The sequence below is a fragment of the Helianthus annuus genome, chromosome 12 (genome assembly GCF_002127325.2).
Source record: "Helianthus annuus cultivar XRQ/B chromosome 12, HanXRQr2.0-SUNRISE, whole genome shotgun sequence".
NCBI lineage: Eukaryota > Viridiplantae > Streptophyta > Magnoliopsida > Asterales > Asteraceae > Helianthus > Helianthus annuus.
This window is the reverse complement of record NC_035444.2, coordinates 160,144,096-160,167,470: the sequence shown is the minus strand read 5'-3', so window position 1 is coordinate 160,167,470 and position 23,375 is coordinate 160,144,096. Positions and strand designations below refer to the sequence as shown.

Here is a 23,375-nt window from a genome sequence, read left to right as displayed (position 1 = left end):
TACACATGATCTTGCCCTTTTTCTTCTAGGTTTTTGCTACTCGCTCTTCGCCAACCCTTTACATTCATAGTTGAATTATAACCATGGCCGGCTCAAAATAGGGACGTTCAGAATTCGTTTCAAATTAGAAAAAATCGAAATTCGATTCAATTATCAAGAATTCGTTTTGATTATAAGAATTCGAATTCGAGTTAAGTAAATCGAATACAAATATTCGATTCGAAACTCGAATAAAAATTATACGTTTTTATTTATCATTTTATATATAATACATATATAACTTTTATTGGGCTATACTATAAATTATTTTCAAAATTTAATCCAAGTATTAATTTACCTATTATTTTCAATAGATTTCTAACCCTAAAAATGTTAACTTGTAATGTGGAGTGGTTATTCCCGACTTCTTGTTTTGAATTTTAGACTTATGGTACTTTATTTGGAACTTTCCAATGTGATACCATATTTTATGGCTGTTTTAAAATTTACGTTTCATTTTGATAGTTTGTTACATGTTTTAAAAGATTATGAATCAAATCGAATTTATTCGAATTCGAATTTGTAATCGAATACGAATTGGGTTTTTTATTCGAATACGAATTCGAATCGAATTGGGTAGGTTTTAATCGAATTCGAATTCAAGCGAAAAAAATTATTCGAAAATTCGATATTCGATTCGATGAACACCCCTAGTTCAAAAAGGGGGAATGAAATAAAGCAAGAGTTTTGAGCCCTCACTTCCCTAAAGCCCCAAATGCTAAACTTTTATATTACACGTAGGCAATTTTGAATTTGAGATTATTGATATTAATGTTTATGATCTATAATTATGCATATACATATATGATATATTGGATCTAAAACATTTTTTTCCTTATGAAAAAAGCCTCAATTTTGTTTTCTGTTTTGGTAGACCGAATCATGTGAAAGCGGTTGTGCAGCAAAGTTGAGGGGAAAAGCCAAGAAAGATGTGGTGGAAGAGTACTAAAAGATTGATCTTTGGTCCTGAGAATTTGGTTCAGTGGTTTAAGGGTTTAAGAGACATGTGTTCCCTAGTGGAGACGTAGGTTCGATTCCGTTCAGGCTATTTTCAACGGACATCTGGGTGAAATGATGAATTGGGGCTTTAATCCCTAGTTCAAACTTGACAGGGGCGAGGATTTACGGATTCCATCCAGTTCCCGTACATAGAGGGGTACAGTCTCATGGTGGTCGAGGAGTCGACTTTGAACATAGCCCCAAGCAAAATGGATTTACACATGAAATTCTGTCATTCAAAAAAAAAGATTGATCTTTGAAAAGTCAAGTAGAAACCAAGCGTCGGGGCGTAATAAAGATTGATATGACGAATCAATGTTTTTTCTACTCTACTCTACTCTTGTTTAAAGATCGTATATACCACCTAAGCAGCACAATCAAGATCTATGAAATTTATAAACAAAGTCCAATGAAGATGGAAAAAAAAATCCAAAGTGAAGTAATTTTTATGGGATTGCACATAGACATAGACTAAACCTCCGAATATCTTCTTCTACATATACTCAACGTGAAAGTGAGTGTGTACAACATCCATAACCAGGTAGTTGGAGTTTGTATAATCAGAATATAACTTCACAAGCCCAGTCTTTTAGGTCTCAAATAGGTCGAAGAACCTTTCTTCAATCCAGGCATGGAGATTGTTTGTTGTTGCTTTTTCCTCTTCTCCCTCTCTTTCGCCTTATTTCTAGCCTCAGCTTCCGCTTGTTGTCTTCTCAAACTTTCCATTTCTTCTTCCATCGCCGACTTCTCTTCTTTCTGCTTCTTTTTGTGTTCCAACATCGATGTATCCGAATCCTTCACCGAAAAAAACATCGGCCCTAGTTCAGCCAGCCACTGTGGCTCAACAGATGTAGCACATTGCATGTATTCTTTTGTCGTCAATATAAGCTCATGGTACACCACATAATCCGGCGTGTACCCCAGCCCATACAGAGCCGAGCTTGGGTGCAAATGGCATGGCATTCCGTTCCTACAATTCACATATTCTCCCACTCCTTTTAGTCTTGCCGCATTATGAAAATAAGCCGAACAAATTGCTTTTCTAACAATATCCCAATCCGGCCCGCATGAGGTAAGCGGTATTTTTAGCGTTTTTAGTATGTCCAACAATTGGGACCTAACTTCCCGAGCCTTTTTAAGCCCTTTTACCTGTAAATAATGATCATTACACCAATCTCCACGATATTGATTAGCCTTCCATTGTTGATACACATTCAGTAAGGTTAAATGATCGGATTCAGGCACGAAGAATTTTTCTCTGGCAGCATCACTTTCCTCTGCTCGGTCTTTGGGTCTGAAAAACACAGACGGGACTGAAAGCATTGAGACAATTGTAAGTACTTCATTCAGACATTCTAACTGTTCTCCCATTAGAAGCATTTTGGCTAATGGTGGATCGAGTGGGAATTCCACCATCTTCCACCCGAGATCGGTCAGACTCCCTGTGTTGCTCAATGCACCCAAAACCCATAACTGGTACATTGAGTTTAGAATATTATCTTGTGGTGGGGGGTCCATGAAATCGAAATCCAGCAAATTTTCAACTTTAAGCGACTTAAGTAACAATACAACGTTCCCGAGATTAGTCCTTTGAATTTCAGGGACCGGTTGTGGGAGCATTTCATCTTGGTACGCACTTTCTGTATAAAGGCGGTAGCATGTCCCGGGCCCAGTACGGCCCGCCCGACCGGACCGTTGGTCAGCAGCAGCCCGACTGACAGGGAACACCTGGAGAGCATCCATACCCATACGGGGATTATACACCTTCATTTTACCATATCCAGTGTCAATAACGTAATAAATTCCATCTACGGTTAGTGAGGTTTCTGCAATGTTTGTAGCCACGATACATTTGCGGGCCCCATCTTCAGGTTTTTCAAAGATTTTGGCTTGTAAGTCGGCTGGGAGTTGGGAGTAAATAGGGAGGATTAACAGGTTGGACACTTTTGCCCTTGTGGTTGAAAGGAGCTGTTCCATACGTTCTGATAGGGCATAGCAGGTGGCTTCAATTTCATCTTGACCTGTCATGAATATGAGTATGTCGCCAGGCGGGCTAGTAATGTGGATTGTCATTGCTTGTTTTACAGCAGCTTCAACGTAATCTTCACATGGGGTTTTACTGTACAAGATTTGAACCGGAAATGTTCTCCCAGGAATGTGGAAGATGGGAACACTGTAGAAAGTAATTTAGTTAATTAGTATAAACATTACCATAAACAATACTAAAGTCATATTGACATGATATTAGAGGTGACAAATTCAACCCGTTTAGTTAAGAATTGGTCAATAAGAATTGTCTTCTCTCTTAACAAGTCAAACAGGTAACACAACTAAAAAGTAGCTTCAAAAGAGATGGGTCAAAAGTGATCGTCTGGGTCAAATGAGTCAAAATCCACCCAAAGCGATTATTAATGCATGATACCTCCTAAATTAATCAAAGAATTAGAATCAATTAAGACCAAAAAAAAAAAAAAAAACTTATTACATTTGAAACTGATTATTATTTAAATAAAAACTATTTGCACAAAAACCGTTCCAAGTCAACTCGACTCAACCTGACCCATTACCCAACCCAAACCGTCCCGTGTTGTTTTGCCACCTATGTATAATCTACTTGCTTTAAATATATATATATACGTAAGAAACAAAGAGATTACCTCCCAAAGAAGTTGGAAAATTTCTGTGCATTGAGGGTGGCAGAAGTGACAATAAGCTTGAAGTCTCGACGCCTTGCAACCACTTTTTTGAGGATCCCGAATAATACATCAGTGCTTAATGATCTCTCATGGGCTTCGTCCATCACAACAACACTGCAATATTGCATGCAATGTTTAGATGGGTTAATTACATATTACACACACTGTCAGGTCCACCATTAGATAATACTTACCGATATTTGTCAAGATCAGCATCTTTCAATGTTTCCCGCAGAAGCACACCATCAGTCATGTACTGCAAACAGAAGAATATAAGCATTTGAATTAACCTATTTATACTTACTAACAAAAAGTAACAAAACTCTTGTTAAATCAATTGACCTATCCAAGTGTTCTGAAATCCATGTCAATAACTAAGTGTTCTCTACTACATCTCCGTTTCCTCAAATTTCAACTCCACCCTTATTATGATGATAAGACTTGCATAATATCTCTATTTCCCATACACTTCTTTTCACATTTATCATTTAATATGTTTCCTATTTCCTATAAAGTAGTATATTTTGTCAGCATTATTATCTAATGTTGCAACTTTTGTTCCATACTTCCAAAATGGCTCCAATTTTGTAATTCCATTTTTTTTTTTTTAAAAAACAGCTATTTAGAACATAAAACAATAAAATGAGTAATATAATGCATAACTTAATTTTCTATTTTCACCCATGCTATTATCACACACTGACCGAACGAGATTTTTAACTTGAATAAAATATTCTGCACAATATAAAGATAAGTTAAGAATTACAATATATGGTTGAGAGATTATGCATGCTTTGGCTTTTAGAATTTATTGAATTTGAATTAATCATCATTACATATTTACAAATTTATATATTATTCTTTGTTTTTTAAATGGTATCCGTGTATAACATACAGAAAAATAATCTAGTATCTTAACTAAAGAGTTCAATGAAAATTTGTGTTCCTAGCAAGTGAAGGAGAAACTACAGATTTAGCACAAGGATATTAAAATGACTTACCTTTATAACGGTGTTGGGCCCAGTGACATCTTCAAAACGAATAGCATAACCAACCAATTCTCCAAGTTCAGTTTCCATTTCCTCGCTGACTCTTTTAGCAACACTCATTGCCGCTACACGTCTTGGTTGAGTACAACCAACTGTACCACTATTTGTATATCCGGCTTCATGTAAATACTGCAAATTAATATTGCAAAAATTTGGACATCAAAATAAAGTTATGATTCAACATCATAGATGGTTCACAAACATGATCATATGATACATTAAGAGATAATATAAAAGAGGTACCCCAAATGTGTATTCAGTTCGGTTTATATCCAATCTGACCAAATATTTACTGAAGTGCTGAACAATGAACAGTTCTTACTTTTTTAACCGCTGGGCAATTTCTTATTTACAAAATCAGATAAATAACCAAAGATTACTTTGTTTTTCTCAAAACTTTAAGGATGCATTCGTTATCCAGCCTGTTATTTTGTTGAATTTGGTATAACAAACCAGATACATATTTGGGTGGTAGTTCCAGTAATTTGGTTAAATGGTTAATGATATAATAATAAAAATGTGGCCTAGAAGTTACCTGGGTTAACTGTGTTGTTTTTCCAGAACCAGTTTCACCAACAACCACTATAACTTGATTCTCTCTCACCACCTATTTTGCAAAATAAATGAGAAAAAGAAGAAAAGGTCAGATCAATAAAAGACAATACACCCATTCCAGTTACAACGGAAGAGAATTCAAAACTCTAGATTACTAAAATTTAAAAACGTTACTTCCAAGTTTGAAAAAGATAAATTTACACAAAACGAACAATCAAGAACCTATTCCCAAACAAACCAAACCGAAAAGCTGATTTTTGTCAATATCTCGAAGCGAAGTTTAATTCTCTAATTTGTTATTTATATTATTAATAGATAATGGATATTTAAGATTATGATAGACCAGGAGTTGGATAACAAACAGAACCAGCTTCCTATGTTTGTTTACTTGTGATATCAGTAATTAATACAACATTATATTTTGTTCTTCTCAAGCTTTCACATTAACATCTTTATAATACTATTTTTCCAAATAAAGAATCAATCTAGGCTATAAGGAATACAATAAATCTGCAAATAAAAAACACACCTGCAATAGTTCATCCCGAACAGAAAATATAGGAAGATATTCTCGTTGTTGTGCAAGTGATTTCGACTTTGCAAAGTCGCTTACTGCTTCACCTTTTTTAAGATGTTGAGCGAACTTTGCATCTTCCTTAAAATCAACTTCACCATCTTCACCAACTACTGCCGTATCAGCATCAATCTAAAATGTAACAAAAAAATATATATATATATTAAACATCATATAGAGTGCTACTAGCCTGCTACTAAACAATCTAAATGATAAGGCTACCCATGTATTTTTAACCTTTTTCATTAAGGCCACCCAAGCATATGCATTATACCAAATACGGCTAGCAAAATGCCTAAACACAAAAATACCCTTCAAAACTAGAGTGTGTTTCTCACTTTTTAATACTTGGGTGGCTTATAAAGTAGTTTCAAAAGATGATGCAAGTGAAGGCACCTAAGTATGTATACAGTTTCATTTATATTATCAAGTCCGGGAAAAGCATGTTTAATGACAAACTTGCACGTAAAGGCTTTAAAAGGGTATTATTGTCTTTACAAAATCGTAAGGATGTTTTCGTAAATAAGTAGGTGTATTTTAAATAGGTAGACATACTTGGGTGGCCTATAAAGGTAGTGTCAATAAATAGGTAAGACACATTTTAAAAACTTGAACACTTGGGTGGCTAACACATACATTATCCCATTAATAAAACACGTATTAAGCATTAATAGAATAAAATATAACACCAATATTTACCTGCTCTGCTGACTTTTCAACACCGAGAATATTACCGAGTTTTGAACCAGCAAGTTCCCAAAACCTTTGACGTGATTTATTCATACTTTGTTTTTCATGGACTTCACGAACAAGATTTGAACCTTTTCTTGAAATAATTGCCATATCTGATGTTGGATCTTTTACGGGCATTATAGGTTCTGCTTGCTTAGTAAACACAATTCTTCCATCTAAGAATGGAGGTTTTGTATCTGAAATTAACACATAAAGTTTCAGCAAGTGAGTCAACTGTTCTATTTATTTAAAAAAGAAAAAAACATCAGTAAGGGCCCTTTTAATGAACTCGTGATTTGGAGCACTGTTGATCAATTAAAGAAGTCTTGGTCAACAAGGAACTTGGGTATATTACTTATGGAAATTACTATTATTTTAAAAGGTGAAGAATTGATACCATGAACAAGAAGAATAACCCTGCGTTCTTCCTCATCATCAAATTCTGTTTGGACTTCTGTACCTCTAACAGCACCAGATCTCATAAGCTGTCTATCTTCCCATTGAGCATTATCTGCAGTCAGCTGAGATAGCTTTTTGCTTTGAGCAAGGCTCATTTGAGTTCCATCCCTTCGAACCTATTCACACAAGAAAATAGCACTGAATTAGAACCCAAAATATCCAAATATAAAATTTTCACATCAAACACAGTTATATGACCCTTTTCATTCAAATGCCAACCAAACATGATAGCAGGAATATGAAAAGGTAGATAGACTAGACTCCATTATTTGGCCCATTCGATTACAACACACATTCATAACGTCCGACAAAACATACCCTAGAAAATAAATTATGTACTGACACAGACATTATACATACCAGTTTTTTTGCTAGCTCGGCTTCTTTCTTCTGGACAGACGCATCATCACCAAGATAAAACGATGAGCTGTCAGCATCAAACATAGTATTGCCTTCTTCGTTGTCATACCTATGATAAAAACCAGGTTAATAGTTTAAGCACTAAAAGCAGTGTATACAACAGAACCAAATAAATGGCATATCAAGTTACAAAATACAGAATCTTGCATCAGAAGATTTAAAGCTCCCCACAGTAAGCATAGAATGGTATACATCTTTAAAATACTTAACCATCTATGTGATATACATAAACAATTACACATGTCTATTCACTTACCCAATTTTATTACTCAGTTATAAGATGAAAAAAAAATAATTTTTAATTGCTGTTTACTTTTTGTGAAAAATGTACAAATTTTTACATTCAACTTTCTCAACTATTACAATTTTAGTTATACAGATGAACATAAATTAGAAAGACTGAAGTTGCAAAAAGTCATGGAGAATATATGAACTTTATGCATCTTTATCGAAAAAATCAAAAAAAAAAATTATTTGAGCTTGGTCTCTAAAAACGTGGCAATGTTGAACCCGCAAGTTATTGGATAACAGAAAAATTGGAAATTTTGGTAGAATATTAAATTCTTGTTAACATGTTAAAAAAACCTATGATAATTATAATCCAATTTTAGTCAAAGTCTGCTAAGATGTCTTAGTTTAATATATAAACTTACCATGCACGATCAGAATTGTATTCCATCTCTAATCGCATACTCTCAGTTATCTCTGGATTAATATATTTTTCCCTTTCAGCTTCTTCATCCTGTATATACCACAACGTTAGAAAAGGTTAAACAAAAGACAAAAGGCCAGATGCTTAATGTATTGAAATTAAAAACAATAAAGGGGTTGGAATGTAATTTAACCTCCAAGGGTAGTGAATTTTGTGCAGAAAACGGTTGTTGAGACCTTCCACCAGACCTTGAAGTTGAAGATCTAATAGATCCAGATGCCCTAATTGGAACTGGTGAAGGGGCCACACTGTCCCATGGAGAAGCACCATGTCCTGTTAAGGTTCCAAAATCAGTCAGCACAAGAAACTGAAAGTAGAAAGTGATGAAATATTTAACTTTTATAATCATATTTTACACACTAAGTGTATTAAAAATTAGAAACAAACGAAAAGAGGTTGTGGGTCAACCTAACCACAAGTGCCAAATCAAACCAATAAAGACACATTTTTACCCCAACCTGTTTAACCCAATACCCAACCTAAACTAACCATGCCACGTCTAACAGGAAGTGTAATTTGGAAAAAATACAACACAAGTTGAGAGCCAAAAGGTTTAAATAACTTACCAGATTGAGGAGTATTGCCCCCAAGCCAAGGGGAAACTAAACGTGCATCAGGTGAAGCACCAACTAGCATCGGTGATGGTGAAGGCTGATAAGGTCTACTACTTGAACGACCATCACGCCCTGGTGTATCCTCCCATTCCCATCTCCCATCATCCCAGTCGGATCTACCTACAATACCCAAACACACTCTTAATTTAATATAGCAAGCAAACACAGCCCATAAAACACTCATTTCGTTAAACAGTTGAAAAGAGCTGTGTTTATTCTCATACAAGAATAGATTCCAAAACAATTTAGACTGTACATACCAGGAGTCCTCCTTGAACTTTCGTATCTGCTTCTTTTATTCCCATAGTCTCTGTACTCCCTTTCATAACGAGGTGATTCCCTACTTCTTCTTGAATCATCTCCTTGATTATCCCTATCAGAAGCGTATCTCCTTGATTCCCTACTTTGGCTTCTTGACTCATCCCTGTAATCACTTCTACGCCTATCATGCTCTGTTGAATCATACCTAGAACTCCTATGATGGTTACTTCTCGAACTTCTGGATGAAGGAGTGACATCCTAAAACATCCCAGTAACAAATTAATACCAAATACAGGCAATTTCATAAAATAGTTATATGAAACAAATAACTTTAATGGGTGAATCAACAACCACTAATAGTTCTCGCAAACTTCTGAATGATAAATTGCATACTTGGTAATCTATGCACAGTTTCTCTTTGTAAGACTTTATTTTAACATTTTTATCAGGAGTGAATAATAATAGATTTTAATTGCTAGGTTACGATAACTAAGCTGCAAATTTGGATCATGTGCACTAGATAAAGCATCAGAATGTGGACATGGTTAATTGTAAGACTTTCTTTAACATTTTAATTATATATACTAACTAATTAGCTTAATGCAACTACAATTCTAATAGTTAAAGTTACCTCAGAATGGGAGCTTGACTTTGAACCATGCCTAGAATATGTCCCGTCACCTCGTTCTTCAGTGATTTGACTTTCTGCAACAATGAGATAAAGAACACAATTAGACTGCATAGATTAATTCACAATTATCCTTAGTAGCACAACATCTGTCTGAAGACTAAAAACTTACTAAAAAGATCACTTATGTATCCATTATGTTAAAAGAGCATATTCCCGTGGTTATACAAAATCTATTCATCCCCAATGTGTGCACCAAAATTTTAAAGCAGCCATTTTAGAGTAGATAACTTAGATTTATACATTACTGCGTCTCAATTAGATAACTTTATATATACATTGAGATAAAATGTATACAATTTTAATCGTATATTTGTTTAACTATGAAACTATCTAAAAAAGCAACTACCTAATCAACTTACAAGTTACAAATAAAAGCTATAGATAAATGATAGAAATACATAAAAACCATATTCAGTATGGTACTCAGTCTTATACTATTATAAGTATTATCATTATTCTTAATAGATTATATTTACTTTTAAAATCAAAATTATAATATACATGTAATTTAGGAGCGTAAAATGAGGTCTTAAACAGTGTTGAACCAAAACGTTACACCATTTTGAAGACTTGGATGGTGCAGTTTACACCATATTTTTACACCATTTGGGTGTCCTGGTGCATACATTGAAGATTTTTTAGTTCGCTAAAAATATAATGGAGACAAATAAACACTGCCACCATATGACCTACCAAAAAAATACCTGAGTCAAATGTTTTAATCCCACTAGAATCACGGTACCGTCTGCTGCTAGAATTGCGTGCACCACTAGAGCTTGTACCATTGTCAACTTCATCCGGACCGGTGACTGTGGACATAGCATTCTCCACCTCATCATCCATAGATGCCATCATTGAGGAAATCTTTTCTTTTGGAACCTTAAATGATCCGTCAACATGAGTACCTGCTCGCTTAGCATTTGCAAGAACATCTAATCCTGATTCACAAAAAAGAATGAAGTTGACATCAATGTGGCCCTTATAGTAAAACAGAACAAGTGAACATACATTATGTTGGCTTCCAAAAGCCCAAACAAAAGCAGATTGTTTTGGGTATAACAAATATAGAATAAATTTGGAGCACAAGACAAACCTAGTAGAGATTTCCTCTCAGGCTGTCTGAATACAAGTCTATCTTTACCAGAGATATGTAAGCCACCAGCAGTGATTTGATCTGGCTCCAGAATCTCCTTTGTCTTGTCAATGTCAATCGGATTCTGGGCAAAATATAGAGTCAAGTAAGTCATTGACTGGACACAAATGTTATGATTAATAAAGAAGAGAGTTGAGTTGAACTAAACTAACCTCCATGGTTATGCTTGTTGAAGTTAGACGACCACAGTCCTCCTGAGGTTTACCCTAGTTATCAATAGAGGATTATAGATAGCAATGGACAAAGTTAGGGTTTGAAAGTGGATGAGCAATAATAATAAACTAGGGTTTAGAATGGTAGAGTATGAATCAAAGGGAGAAGAGAAAGGATTTCATACCGACAATCAAAAAGAAAAGCTGATTAGATAGAGAGAGACCTTCTTTGGATCGATGGAACCTGAAATTCAGATAAAGAAGGTGAAGAGGATAGATAGATACAATATAAGCAAGCTTCCTTCCGTAGGTAAGAAGAATGGGAGGTTTTTGTTTTGAGACCCAGCAAGCAGGCAGGGGTGGAAGTCGGTGCGATACATGGATCTAAACGGATATTGAAAGGGGGTTTTTTTATGATTGGGGCGCAAGCTAAAAAAAATATGATTGAGGCGCAAGTTTGTTTTCTCAAAACAAAAAAATGTGTGCTGGCTATGGGGTTCGAACCCATGCGCACTTATGTGCAGAAGATCTTAAGTCTTCCCCCTTAACCTCTCGGGCAAACCAGCTCTTTTGTATGTTTCCGCTTATTTAACCCTCTAATATGTATACTTAGCTTAAATTCTATTGAAACAACGTTATATTGAGGAGAATTAGATTAAGATTATTATTGAACATTTTATTCATGCTATGAGTTTATCAATATTAATAACCTTATTAAAAAAATTATTCGAGTTCAATTTATCTTTAGTTAGATTAATTTGGTTGAATCATCATGCGTTCGAGTTGCATTGTGAGTTTGATGTACCGCTCACATAACGAATCTAGTGTGATTTGAAGTAAGACGCTAACCGATGTTGATATTCAAGATGAATTATTTTGATATTATCCAAACAAAAAAAAGAAAAAAGAAATTCGCAATTGTGGTTGTTCTTTGTAATAAGAGTAAATTTTCATTTTAGTCCATGAGTAACACTCTGTTCCCGAGTCTCATTTAATAGGGAGGCGGAAAGAAAAGAGATGAAATTATGAAAAAAATCATAATCCCGAGATTTTTTATAGATAGAAGGGGAGGGGAAAGGAGGGAAAAGGGAAGAAAATTTGTACATATATGTATCCTGCCAAACCGGAGAGATTGGGATTTAAAATCTTATCAATTACTAAATTACCCTCATATATAATCCTTGTTATAAGGGGTATAATGGTAAAATGGTAAAATTATTCATTTCTTTTCTTTTCCTCCTAAATCGGGAACACGTAAAATACTAGATTTGGTCTCTCTTTTTTTTTTTTACTTTTCATTAAACTCGGGAAGACGGATAAAATCAGCTCTTTTCTTTATTTTCTCTCTTAATTCATTTTCCTTCCACGTTAAGGGGGTACGGAGTGGTGCGGTAAGAGTGAGCGGCAAGAGGGTTTGCCGCGCGGGAACACCGTCGCCGACCCTCCTTTGCTGCTCGGTTTCAATCTTGACCGGTGACCAAATGCTGCTGCGGTGAAGGGAGGAAGGAGAGGGAGGGGGTGTGTGTGGTGGGGCCCATGCCATCTCTCAACCAATCACACTTTTTTTCCTTTTTTTAAGTTTACCACTTCACTAAGTGTCTAACCATTGCCAACACTTTTCAGCATAGTTTAAACATTTTTCACTGATTGACGTGATGCCCTCTGATTGGTTGATTTTTTAGTTTGCCACTCTAAAGTGTCTAAGATCGTGGGGTATGGTGGGGTGGGGGTTTGGGGCATGGGTTGACACGTGGCTTGGGTGGGCTTCACTGGACTGACCCACATTGAAGATGGTATGGTGGGGCGGGGGTTTGGGCCGTGGCCAACCCAAACTGCAATATTTATATTTTTAAAACAAATTTAAATTTTTTAATAATGTTTTTTAAATAAAGAAAATTACATAAAAAAAAATTCTTAGTGCTTGTAATATTTTTTCTTTATCTCTTCTCTCGTCTCCAACATTAGTTCCAACTCTTCACCTGATAGGTGATCGATGGGCTGGGCTAGAAATTTCATATCATCTCGTCCTTGTTTCAGGGCAACCCTGGCTTCTTTGTTCTTCCGAATTTCGGCCCTTTGTTGTTGGAATACGTTGAATGTATCTAACTTGCATGCAATGTCTTCCAATTGATCGCTGTATACTCCCCTACGCGAGCCCGAACTCCCAACTGAAGGCGATGGAGTACCCGATCTTGATTTTTGAGCGCGCCTTTTTTTGCGGCATCTCTTCCGTATTCTGGCCGGTTTGGCGAATCATCCACAAAGTCCTCCAACTCTTGATCTCGTGCATCCGATTGGGCTTGGGACGAGGGGGTCCTTGACCTTTTGCAAGACGTGTTAGTTTCGCTTCCACTTGAGATATTCGCCCACTTGGGATGGAACTTACAAATGTCCCAACAATGCATGAAACGGAAGTCGCTCCCCACATTCGTTTTGTATGTAACCAATGCATTTGTCACAAAGTCGGCTTCGGTTTCACCACTTTTTGGGTTTTGCTTTGTCTTATGTAAATAACCACTAAATTTGGTGAGTTTCCCGCTTATCTCGGTTCACTTCGAGGATAAGCTATCATTTTCACGATAAAGCTCCCTTTCCATTTCTTCATGGAATGCTTTACTAATCGCGTCCCACAATTGGTTTCTATGTTGAGAATTTCATATTTTAATAAAAAACAATATTTAATATAGAGTAAACTGCCATTTTGGTCCCTGAGGTTTGGTTACTTTTGCCACTTTAGTCCAAAACTTAAACTTTTGCATCCGGGTCCCTTGTGGTTTCAGTTTTATTGCCATTTTGGTCCAAAAATGAAATCAGGTCATACCTGTCTTATAAAATCTTGCAATTTTGTCATTTTCCTCAGGGGCAAATCAGGTCATATTTGTCTTATAACATATGGTATTTATTTATAAAAAAGAAATGATCATTTTGCCCCTGCAGAAAATGACAAAATAACATGATTTTATAAGACAAATATGATCTGATTTCATTTTTGGACCAACATGGCAATAAAACTGAAACGACATGGACCCAAATGCAAAAAGTTTGAGTTTTTGACTAAAGTGGCAAAATTGACCAAACCACAGGGACCAAAATAGCAGTTTACTCTTTAATATATTACAAAGTTATATAAAAAAAACATAAATATTAAAAATATCTAAAGTTGGATTTAGAGATTTCTGAACCCAAGACCCCGCCAATGCAAGTTCTTCTTTAAGGACCCATCTTTGTTGTTTTCGTTTGGCGCTTTCAAGTGCTTTCTCGGCCTCGGTTTTTTTCTTGTGACTTCTCTTCTTGATGGGTTTGGATGCGGAAGGACCATCGATGGGGGGTTGAGTTTCGGGGACGGTTTCCGTTTGGGAAATGTTGATGGACGTTTGTGAAAGGTTGATGGGCGTTTGTGAAATCGGGCTAAGTATAGAATCGTCGGTGTGAGGGAAGTTAGTATACACGCGATTCGAGAGAAACGATGCATAACCCGCCATATCGGGCATAGAGGAGTGTATTAAAAATGGAGCAATTGGACGATTCGGTGGTGGGCTAGGATTTTCTTGTAATGCCAACGGGTTGTTCGGGTCAAAACCACGATTATGAGGATTCATTTTTCGTATTGTGGTTGGATAAATTTTTTTTTTTAAATAAGATAGTGTTGAAACAATGATTAACACAAGGATAACCAAGAGGGTCGTTTCACTTATGGGGTTCAACCTCTTCTCTTACTCGTATCGGTGGCCTGAGATCTGCAAAACAGCAAACACCGTTAGTCTCGTTAAGAGGGGGAAAAGGGGTTTTCTGTAACACCTCGAATTTTTTTGCGTCCAATAATGTGTTAACACATGTCATTTGATTACACGTGGCATTTATATTAAATAAAGGACAAATTTTGACAAACCTTGAAAGTATATAAATTCGAGGGTTATAAACGTCAACAAGGGTAAATATACTGCATAGTAACCCTAAATAACGCTGGTACCTTCAAACGAATAAATCTTAGATCGTACGGAAGCGAAACGCGGAAGAAAGTGAGAGATTACGAGCTACAGGGGTTAACCGTGTCAACATGTTTAATTATACCTCTTAGTGACCCTTTAACGTTCCCAAGGCTTCGTAACAGTACTATACGCTCACTAGAATATACTGTACAAATTCCGCGAAGTTCCGTCTTAAAACAAGAGAGTTATACTCAAATTCGTATGAGAAGGGTTAAAAGCGTCAATAATGAAAGTTAAGGCTTTCTGAATAATTAATAAACTAATCGGGGACTTAATAATGCGGGTAAATAACACGAGGCCCCTATCGATAAATAACCGAGGGCCAAACCGCAAAGTTACCCCTTCAAACCCGAAAGGTCAGGTAAATCATTACGAAAGATTTCGTTATTAATTACCGGATTCTGATAATCATTACAAAAGATTTTTAAAATCTGAAAAACAGTCCCCTCGCGACCCGCGTAGTGTTTTGGCCTAAGTTGAGGCGGGCCGCGAGCTTCCTAAGATACGCGCCTGATATTCAAATCTTAGGCGACCCGCATTATAAACACATGGAACTTCCATGCGGGCCGCATTAGGCGCCCAGATGCAGAAAGTTGTAACATCTTGCCTTTTGGAGCCTTTGAACGACCAAACAACCAATTAATGGAGCATGGGTGCCCCCTACTCGACCCATATCACTTAGGGACACCTGCCCATGATCCATGATCAAATGTAGACTGAGTTGTGATGATCTTGTGGGCTTGTGAACACTATAAATAAGCACATTGGTTCATAACATTCACCACAACACAAACACTTCTATCTGATCATTCTAAGAGCTCTCTAGCATTCCCTTCTGCTCTCTAAGCAAGAAACAACTTCTGTAAGTCGTTCACAATCAATATGGTCTTGCATTTCCATAGTTATAGCTTATAAACACAACCGTCGTAACTAACGGTTGTCATTACAATAACTTACAAATGGTTCAGTCTTATGACGGATCAAAAGTGGTTTTGAGTTGGTATTAATGTGGATAATAAACCTCTAAAAGGGTTCTCCCTGATCACCATTCTAACTATGTCAAATATCGAGTCAAACGTGCGGTTAAAAAGTCAACAGAAAGCTATTTTAGCGATTTATGCATAATCTGTAATGTATACATTATGAAACCTGTTTTGATGTTCATAAAACATGATATTAAGCATATAAACTTGTTTGCGCTCGTTTGAATCGACCATTTGCTATATTGACCCGGTTCGGAGTCGAATGTCGCAAAAGTTTGACTTTTGTTTTGACTTCAGTTCTGACCCGTTTTAGTGAGGTATAGATATAACTTAGGACTCTCTTAGGACCAGGTTACATGATGGTATAAACCTCTGTAATCGGTTCATGAGTTATCCGAGTCTTTTACGCATTTCCGTTAATCGCCTAAAAGTTGACCGTAACGCCATTTCGAAAATAAAACGAGTATTTCAGACACGTGAACGGACCAGAACCTTGCTTATTAAATTATAAGAATGTCCTTAAAGTTTCACGTCAATCCGAGGTCTAGAATGAGAGTTATGCTAAAAAGCGCAATTGAAGTAAACTTTATTAATTAACGGCGCAATTAGCATAACGACCATCTAAACCAAGATTTCGTCACCAAAACTTTTACCCACTGTATTAAAATAATATTTTGGGAATTTTAAAGATTTTTAATAATTTTTACCTCGCTCATAACCTGCGGTTATGGCTACGGTTCGGTAAATACCGAATATGCCCTTTTCGGCCAAAACATGAGTTCTACAAGGTCTTTTGACCCGATTCCAGTTACTACTGATTTTAAATAATAAATAAAGTATTTTAAGACTTTATAAACTGTTCGGGAAACTCAGATTTCCTGTAGAACTCGAAAAGCTCTTTTAAAAGTCTTTAAAATGACCAAAAAGCCCCTACAGGGCATAATATTAACTTAAACTCGTTACGGGCATCACGGAAGGTATCCTACGGATACCACAACCTCTTTAAGGCATATTGACTTAGGAAATAAGCGTATGACTCTCATGGTTAACCGTTTCGCCTATTGCGCGCACGGCTCGGCTTATGAAACTAGTTTTCATAAATTAGCCGATACGGGACAAATTATATTGTTTGGACCCCAAAATCCAGAGTGTGAACCATAAACCCATATAAAACAAGTCTCTGAACTTGTTGGGTCAGAATCGCACTCCATTCTCGGTTTTCGCCTTTCACGCGATTAAACCATATCTATATATATCGGAACCAACCGGTCTAGGCTACGGCCATTATAACGACTCGTTAGGATTCTAAGAGGTTAATTAAAACCTTCGTTCCAGATTAGGAGCCCCAGTAAAAGCTATCGGTGATTTAATCCAAATTAAGGAAATATACTTGCAAAGGTAAATACTTTAACTTATTTCCCCTATATGGGCTTGGGTTACGATATATTAATACCGCTTGATTGAGCATTATATTCTTCCATCGCTTAGGTGGTTAATTAAATAATATGATCGGCTCATTTAAACAGTTTTGTTTCTTAAAAGCCTTTGGGGGGTTTAATGACCGTTGTCCCGGATATCCTTGGCATCATTTTACGAAATGGCCACGACCATCGACATCCCGGTGTAGGCCTACACCCGGTATATATTGTCGACATTAAATTAAAAGACGTAGCCGTTGGTTTTTATACTACGGTTTTACGCAAATGTGGTGTGTCTATAAATCTTTAACCCGGCACGACCCGGGCTACTGAACGCATAAAAGAACATGTAAAACGTTCACAAGATTTTAATAATTTTCCCAAGTTATAAAATAGTTTGTGCCTTGTGCATTCAAATCAATTTTAATAAACATTTTCAAATGTGTCAGTTGAATGTATTTACCAGTGTAAACTGACGTATTTTCCCCAAAAAGATTAAGTGCAGGTACTATACGAAATGGGCTGGTATAGGCGTCCTAAGCATCGTACATAGTCTCGCAAACTCGATGCTGCATCTGAATGAACAATATTTATTATTTTGATCCGCTGTGGATATATTCAACTTCTGTAATACATTTGATATTACAACCAGAGGTTGAAGTTTATATATTTATCTTAAGCTTCCGCTGTGCATTATATAATTGTGTGGTTTGACTATATTGTTGCCAACATCGTCACGGTAATCCCCCACCGGGCCCACCGGTGAAACACGTGGAAATCGGGGTGTGACATTTTCCCTCTTAACCAGGCTCCGGCGTGAGAATAAGTACTGTTCTGAGGGGAATAAAACAGTGTGTGTATAGAGTGAGTAAATAGAGCCAAGATCCCGAACCTGAATGATGAAGGGTCCTATTTATAGCCGGAGGGTGGAGAAGGAGGAAGCAGTTGTGCCAGCTGTAGGTGCGCGCCAGCTGTCCGACCGAGGGGAATATCCTCTTGGTCTGCTCTCTCGCGAAGGGTGTAGTGGTACACGTGGCGTCCTTGCATTCGCCTGTGCTGGGTACCTCGTACTGGTCATGTCAGCCCTTCTCCCTGGATTGTCGCAGGCCTATGTGGCCTTCTGTCAATGGTGCCACGTGTTGTCCTTTATGTTGGGCAAAGCATCTTTGATGCCAGCTGTGAACCGCCCAGATGTCTTCTGGAAGCTTCTAGAATGTTCTGGTGACATGGATGCCTTGTGTGCACAAAAGTGGTGTGGTCCCTGCCATGTAGGCAGGGAATTGGGACCATACCTCTTCAGATAGAGATGATTATAGAAGAGGGGGAGTAGTTGTGGTAAAACAAATGAATAGAAATGAGTTTTTTTATAGTGAAAAAATCATTTTTTTACACATAGCCATTGGCCAACGGCTAGCCCAAACGGCTAGTTGTCTTGGTCAATCAGATCCCGCCATGTCCCCTTGATAGACCGCCGAACGCCCGGGCTGAATCCCCCGCCAAACGGCTAGTTGTCTTGGTCAATCATGAGTGCGTCACAGAGCATATAAAAGGTTCAATTAGCAAATAGTTTCACAAAGCATGTAATTTCACGTAGCACCTAAAAGATTTCAAATTGTTTCACATAGTATAATCATGAGTTTCACGTAGGGTAACATAGATAATGAAAGTATCGTAAATTTACTTTGTTCGCGAGAGAATATCATTATTTGCTTTAGATTGCGAAGATAGTGCATATCGTGCCTCCAAACTTGAAATAAAAGTATCATTCAAATATAAAGTTTCGTTGAGAACGAATAAGAGTTGGCAACTACCTCTGAGGTAAGGAAATCACCCCTAGCTCATTGATGAAGTTGATAATTGAGCAAAGCACGTTGTCAAGGTAAGGAAATCACTCCTATCTTGATGATAAGCTTCTATTTTTGGGAAATATGAGTATTAGTATAAAATTTAGAACAATCCACATGACATACTTAGTTGACAGGATTAACGTATCACTGGCATGTGAATAAACAAGTCAACCCATCGTGTACCGCAAAGTTGACTACCCAACATCGTCGCAACGAAGAGGGTGTAATGTTGTTAATTTAACATGACCACTAGAATACGGGCGGGCGCTACTCCTATAGCACTACGCATAGTGCTATACATGTTAAGGTGTGGGTTAAAAGACAAGTTCATCACATAAGAATAACCCAGTGACACGAATCCAGTATAACATACTAGATTGAAATGATATAATGTACAAATGTAAAACACAATAAAATTTGAGATAGCATAAAAGAGATTAAAACATAAAACATGGATTGTCACGGAACGTAACATAAGACTATTCCAAAGTGAATCGAAGTCCTTTTCGAATTAAGAAAACGTGCTTTGGCCTATAGGTATTAGTACTCTCATCGATGGTCCCCAGGTAGGCAACGGGTCCTTAATGGATTTATACGAATGCCAAGCCTAGACAGGACGTCCCGACTACTGGTACCTAACCCTTCCAGTTACTACACGTTCTTAATCGATTGGGAAATCGAGACTTTGGCGAGAGCGAAAATCGAGGAGTGGGACTAGTTAAACAAGATGCGAGTATCACCTCTAACTTGATAACATCGTACCCTAACGTGGTTGGTACTTATCCTAAGATAAGGGTCCACTAGAATATGAAATGGAAAACTCCCATCAAGGTTTGGATATCACTCCTAACTTGAGGGTAGATTTCGTGCAAAAATCAAAGTATAGCTGAGTGAAAATCATCACCAAGTGTGGGAATCACCCCTGTCTTGATGAATCATTTCGATTGTGTTGTAAGAGTGTCTTCAAAGCCTCCAAGTGTGTATTGTGTTAGCCTTAGGAAAGGCATGTATATTAAAAGTCCAAGAGAATAGAGGGAAGCGAAGGAGATAGAAAGGAAGTTGTTTTAAGCATCACATAGTGAGAAAGCTCGTAAACTATAGACTAGGCAAGGCATTCCTAATTCCCTATAGTTATGGCTCTGATACCAATCTGGTATCAGAGTACTCCTACTATAGACTAGGGGAAAGTAAGGCAATCCTACCTAATTCCCTATAGTTATGGCTCTGATACCAATCTGTCACACCCCAACCGATGGCGGAAACATCGGGATGAGACGAACAAATTGCTCAAAACAACATAACACTAAATGTGACAATATGAATTAAATCATTTTATTAAATTCTAAAGGGTAATACAAAGTTTCAAACAATCAAATATAAATTCAAACAATAGTTTATTTCTAGAATGAGTTTCTAAGCCATCCTAGCTTGTTTTCTTGTATCTTGATCAATCAACCTGCAATATGTATTAAAATAAAGTCAACAAAAGCATGTTGGCGAGTATACAAGTTTTCATACATAGCATAATACGTGTTTAAAATGTTTGCTCATATCCAAATGTGAAATACAATATCATGTTAACAGTATATACTCGAAACGATGTTACTCTATGTGCCCAAACCAAAGTTTAACGCAATTAAAGTGTACCCAAACGAGTTTGAGTATGTTGACATAGTTTAACCTAACAATACCTGCTCATAGAACAGGAGGGGCGTTTCTCAACCTATAGCGCTACCATTGTTAGGGGAGGCTTGTACGAAGTTAATGAACACATAGTCATTAGGTGTTTACAATAGCATAACATGTCTAACATGATTAAAATGTATCACATAGAGTAAGGATAGAGTGTGCATAAAATGTTTAATGTGTTCTGATGTTTGATATGTAATACATATTGCACCCAAAAGTGTAAAATGAAAATGGGTCATGTATACTCACCTTAGATTGCGTTGCGATTTTCTTGTAAGTACGCACGAGTAAGATGGTGAATTCCAAAAGAACGAACAAAAGCGATTATCCTAGGTTTTTAAAAATAACATGTAACGATTCCGTTATTATTTATAGGATAAATAAAGCCTTAATATTATTGGTTTATAATTCGGTTTTTGATGTCATAACATATCTCCTTATTAAACAATAAATTATTTGGTTTTTAATAAACCTTAATCTTATAATTAATTAAAAAAAATAAATTTCAAAACAAAACACACAGTTATTTTCTAAGTTTTAGTAAAAAGAACATAAAAATAAAAAAAAAATATCTCTAATAATAACCCGATTTTGGAATTAAGTGTTAAAAATATAAGTAGAAAGGTAGTTCCATTATTGATTATATTATCAAAATCAATATGCAGCGATAAATCCGGAGGCAGGGTTCGAACCCGTGACCTCCCGCTTGTTTACATCGTTCCCCACCACTGGACTACAACATTAGTTTTTGAAATTATTTTACTTTTAAGTCATTGAAACACTTACTACATGTCATCTTCTTCATTTAATGAACTCTAGACCATGTACAGAACATCGTATTACCGTTTTCCTTTGTTACTCATGATTCATAACAACAGTTTATGCATATAAAAGACAGACAAAACGAGTGGATTCGAAAGAATGGTATACCGAGAACGAAGATACGACGAGAAAGGCCACGGGCGTAACGGTTGTCTTCTTCGGTTCTGGCAACGCCTTCGTGTCTCCGGTAACGTCTAACTTCCTCCGGTGACGTGCACTTTCTCCGGCAGGTCGCAAGTTAAGCGAGAGAGGGTTGTGAGTGATACGAAAATATGTTGCGAGTGTATGTGAGGGTGTCGAGTAGGCTGCGAGGGTGTCGTCAGTGGCGGATATATACCTTAGGCCGGGGGGCAACGCCCGCTACGGCTTGGCGCGGAAAAATTTGGAAAAATTAGTGTAAATTTTGGAAAAATTTGAGGTTTTTTCGATTTCGTTACGGCTTATTTATAAAACGTTACGGCTTGGCGGATTTTCTAGATCCGCCGCTGGGTGTCGTGGTGTGTGGGTTTACGTGATGGTGTGAGGGTTGTAAAATTGGTGATGAAGGTTCGGTTTATATAGGGTCTTCGCAAATCTCGTAAACTCGGAAACGATATTTGGTTGTTTTTGCATGAAGGAAATGATTGGCCTTAAAATAAGAAGTTCGTGTAATTATGTTAAATTTCGGCAGTTTAGGGCAATCAAAAAGGAAATGATGGTTGTTGTACGCGTCTGTGTTTGGCAGCAATTCTTTTAACTGTATAAAGGTTTTTATTTAAAAAAAAAAAAGTGGCCATTGGTCCGTAGTGTATGTCTCTATATATGTCCCAAGATAAAAGGAAAATACAAGGGAAGTAAGAGACGACTTTTTGGATGATTGGTTAACTTTGTAAATAAAATACTTGTAGAAATTATAGCAACTAGTAGGAATTTCCGCACTTTGCGGCGGATGTTCGATTCATCATGTATTAAGGGGTAGGGGTGGTCATTACTCATCACTTACTCACAACTTCTAATCAAGTTTTGTCATGTCATCAACTATTATTCTATCACTCACAACCATTTTAGTAGAAATGCCCATCACTCATCACCACACCCAACGATTTTCCACAACCAACAATTTCCCTCATCACCCAATGCCCCATCACACATAAAAAATACCACACGTTATAAAAATGGAGCGTGATAGACGGAGGTGGCAGTGGTGTTTTGTTATCTTCCACGCGTGAAAATTTTCCATCACGGGAGAATTGTCCTCCATCCCGGGTCCCCTTAAATATAGTATTTATTGTTTAGGTAAAATTATATCAAGATTTAAAGGAAAATAAAACAACACCCAAAATCCTTTAAAATGTGTAATAGGTTGGCTAATTAAAGTTTTAATATTCTCCTATTTGGTACATCCAGTAACCAAATCTACTTTACCACATAAAATAATTAGAGTGTCACTTTTAGGAAAATACATATACATAAATAATTTATTATTTTATGTAAAACTCTTCAATTCGGTTACCTTTTTTCCAACTTGCAGATGTAAAGTAA

The 23,375-nt window shown here is 36.7% G+C and overlaps 1 protein-coding gene and 1 non-coding gene across 2 annotated transcripts; both read right to left on the bottom strand.

The window, feature by feature from the left end:
• Positions 1-1,405: 1,405 nt before the first annotated feature.
• On the bottom strand, positions 1,406-11,497 carry LOC110896121 (pre-mRNA-splicing factor ATP-dependent RNA helicase DEAH7). The gene is made up of 18 exons (XM_022143558.2): positions 11,292-11,497; positions 11,107-11,160; positions 10,895-11,018; positions 10,506-10,739; positions 9,742-9,815; positions 9,110-9,368; positions 8,802-8,969; positions 8,369-8,508; positions 8,177-8,265; positions 7,464-7,572; positions 7,042-7,219; positions 6,612-6,841; positions 5,868-6,044; positions 5,319-5,390; positions 4,736-4,912; positions 3,929-3,990; positions 3,696-3,848; positions 1,406-3,211 (listed from the first exon to the last, which is right to left on the bottom strand). The coding sequence occupies exons 2-18, from the start codon at positions 11,110-11,112 to the stop codon at positions 1,612-1,614; spliced, it is 3,852 nt and encodes a 1,283-aa protein (XP_021999250.1). The 5' UTR covers positions 11,113-11,160; positions 11,292-11,497; the 3' UTR covers positions 1,406-1,611.
• A 92-nt stretch (positions 11,498-11,589) lies between these two features.
• TRNAL-UAA lies at positions 11,590-11,672 on the bottom strand. The gene has a single exon. It is a non-coding gene; the product is annotated as a tRNA-Leu (tRNA).
• Positions 11,673-23,375: the final 11,703 nt, after the last annotated feature.

Excerpts from the sequence above, each read along its gene's own strand:
- LOC110896121 (XM_022143558.2), bottom strand. Across the intron at positions 8,970-9,109 it reads AAGTTCAAGGAGGACTCCTG|GTAGATCCGACTGGGATGAT; the intron begins GTATGTACAGTC and ends TGGGTATTGTAG. Across the intron at positions 3,991-4,735 it reads GGCCCAACACCGTTATAAAG|TACATGACTGATGGTGTGCT; the intron begins GTAAGTCATTTT and ends TTCTGTTTGCAG.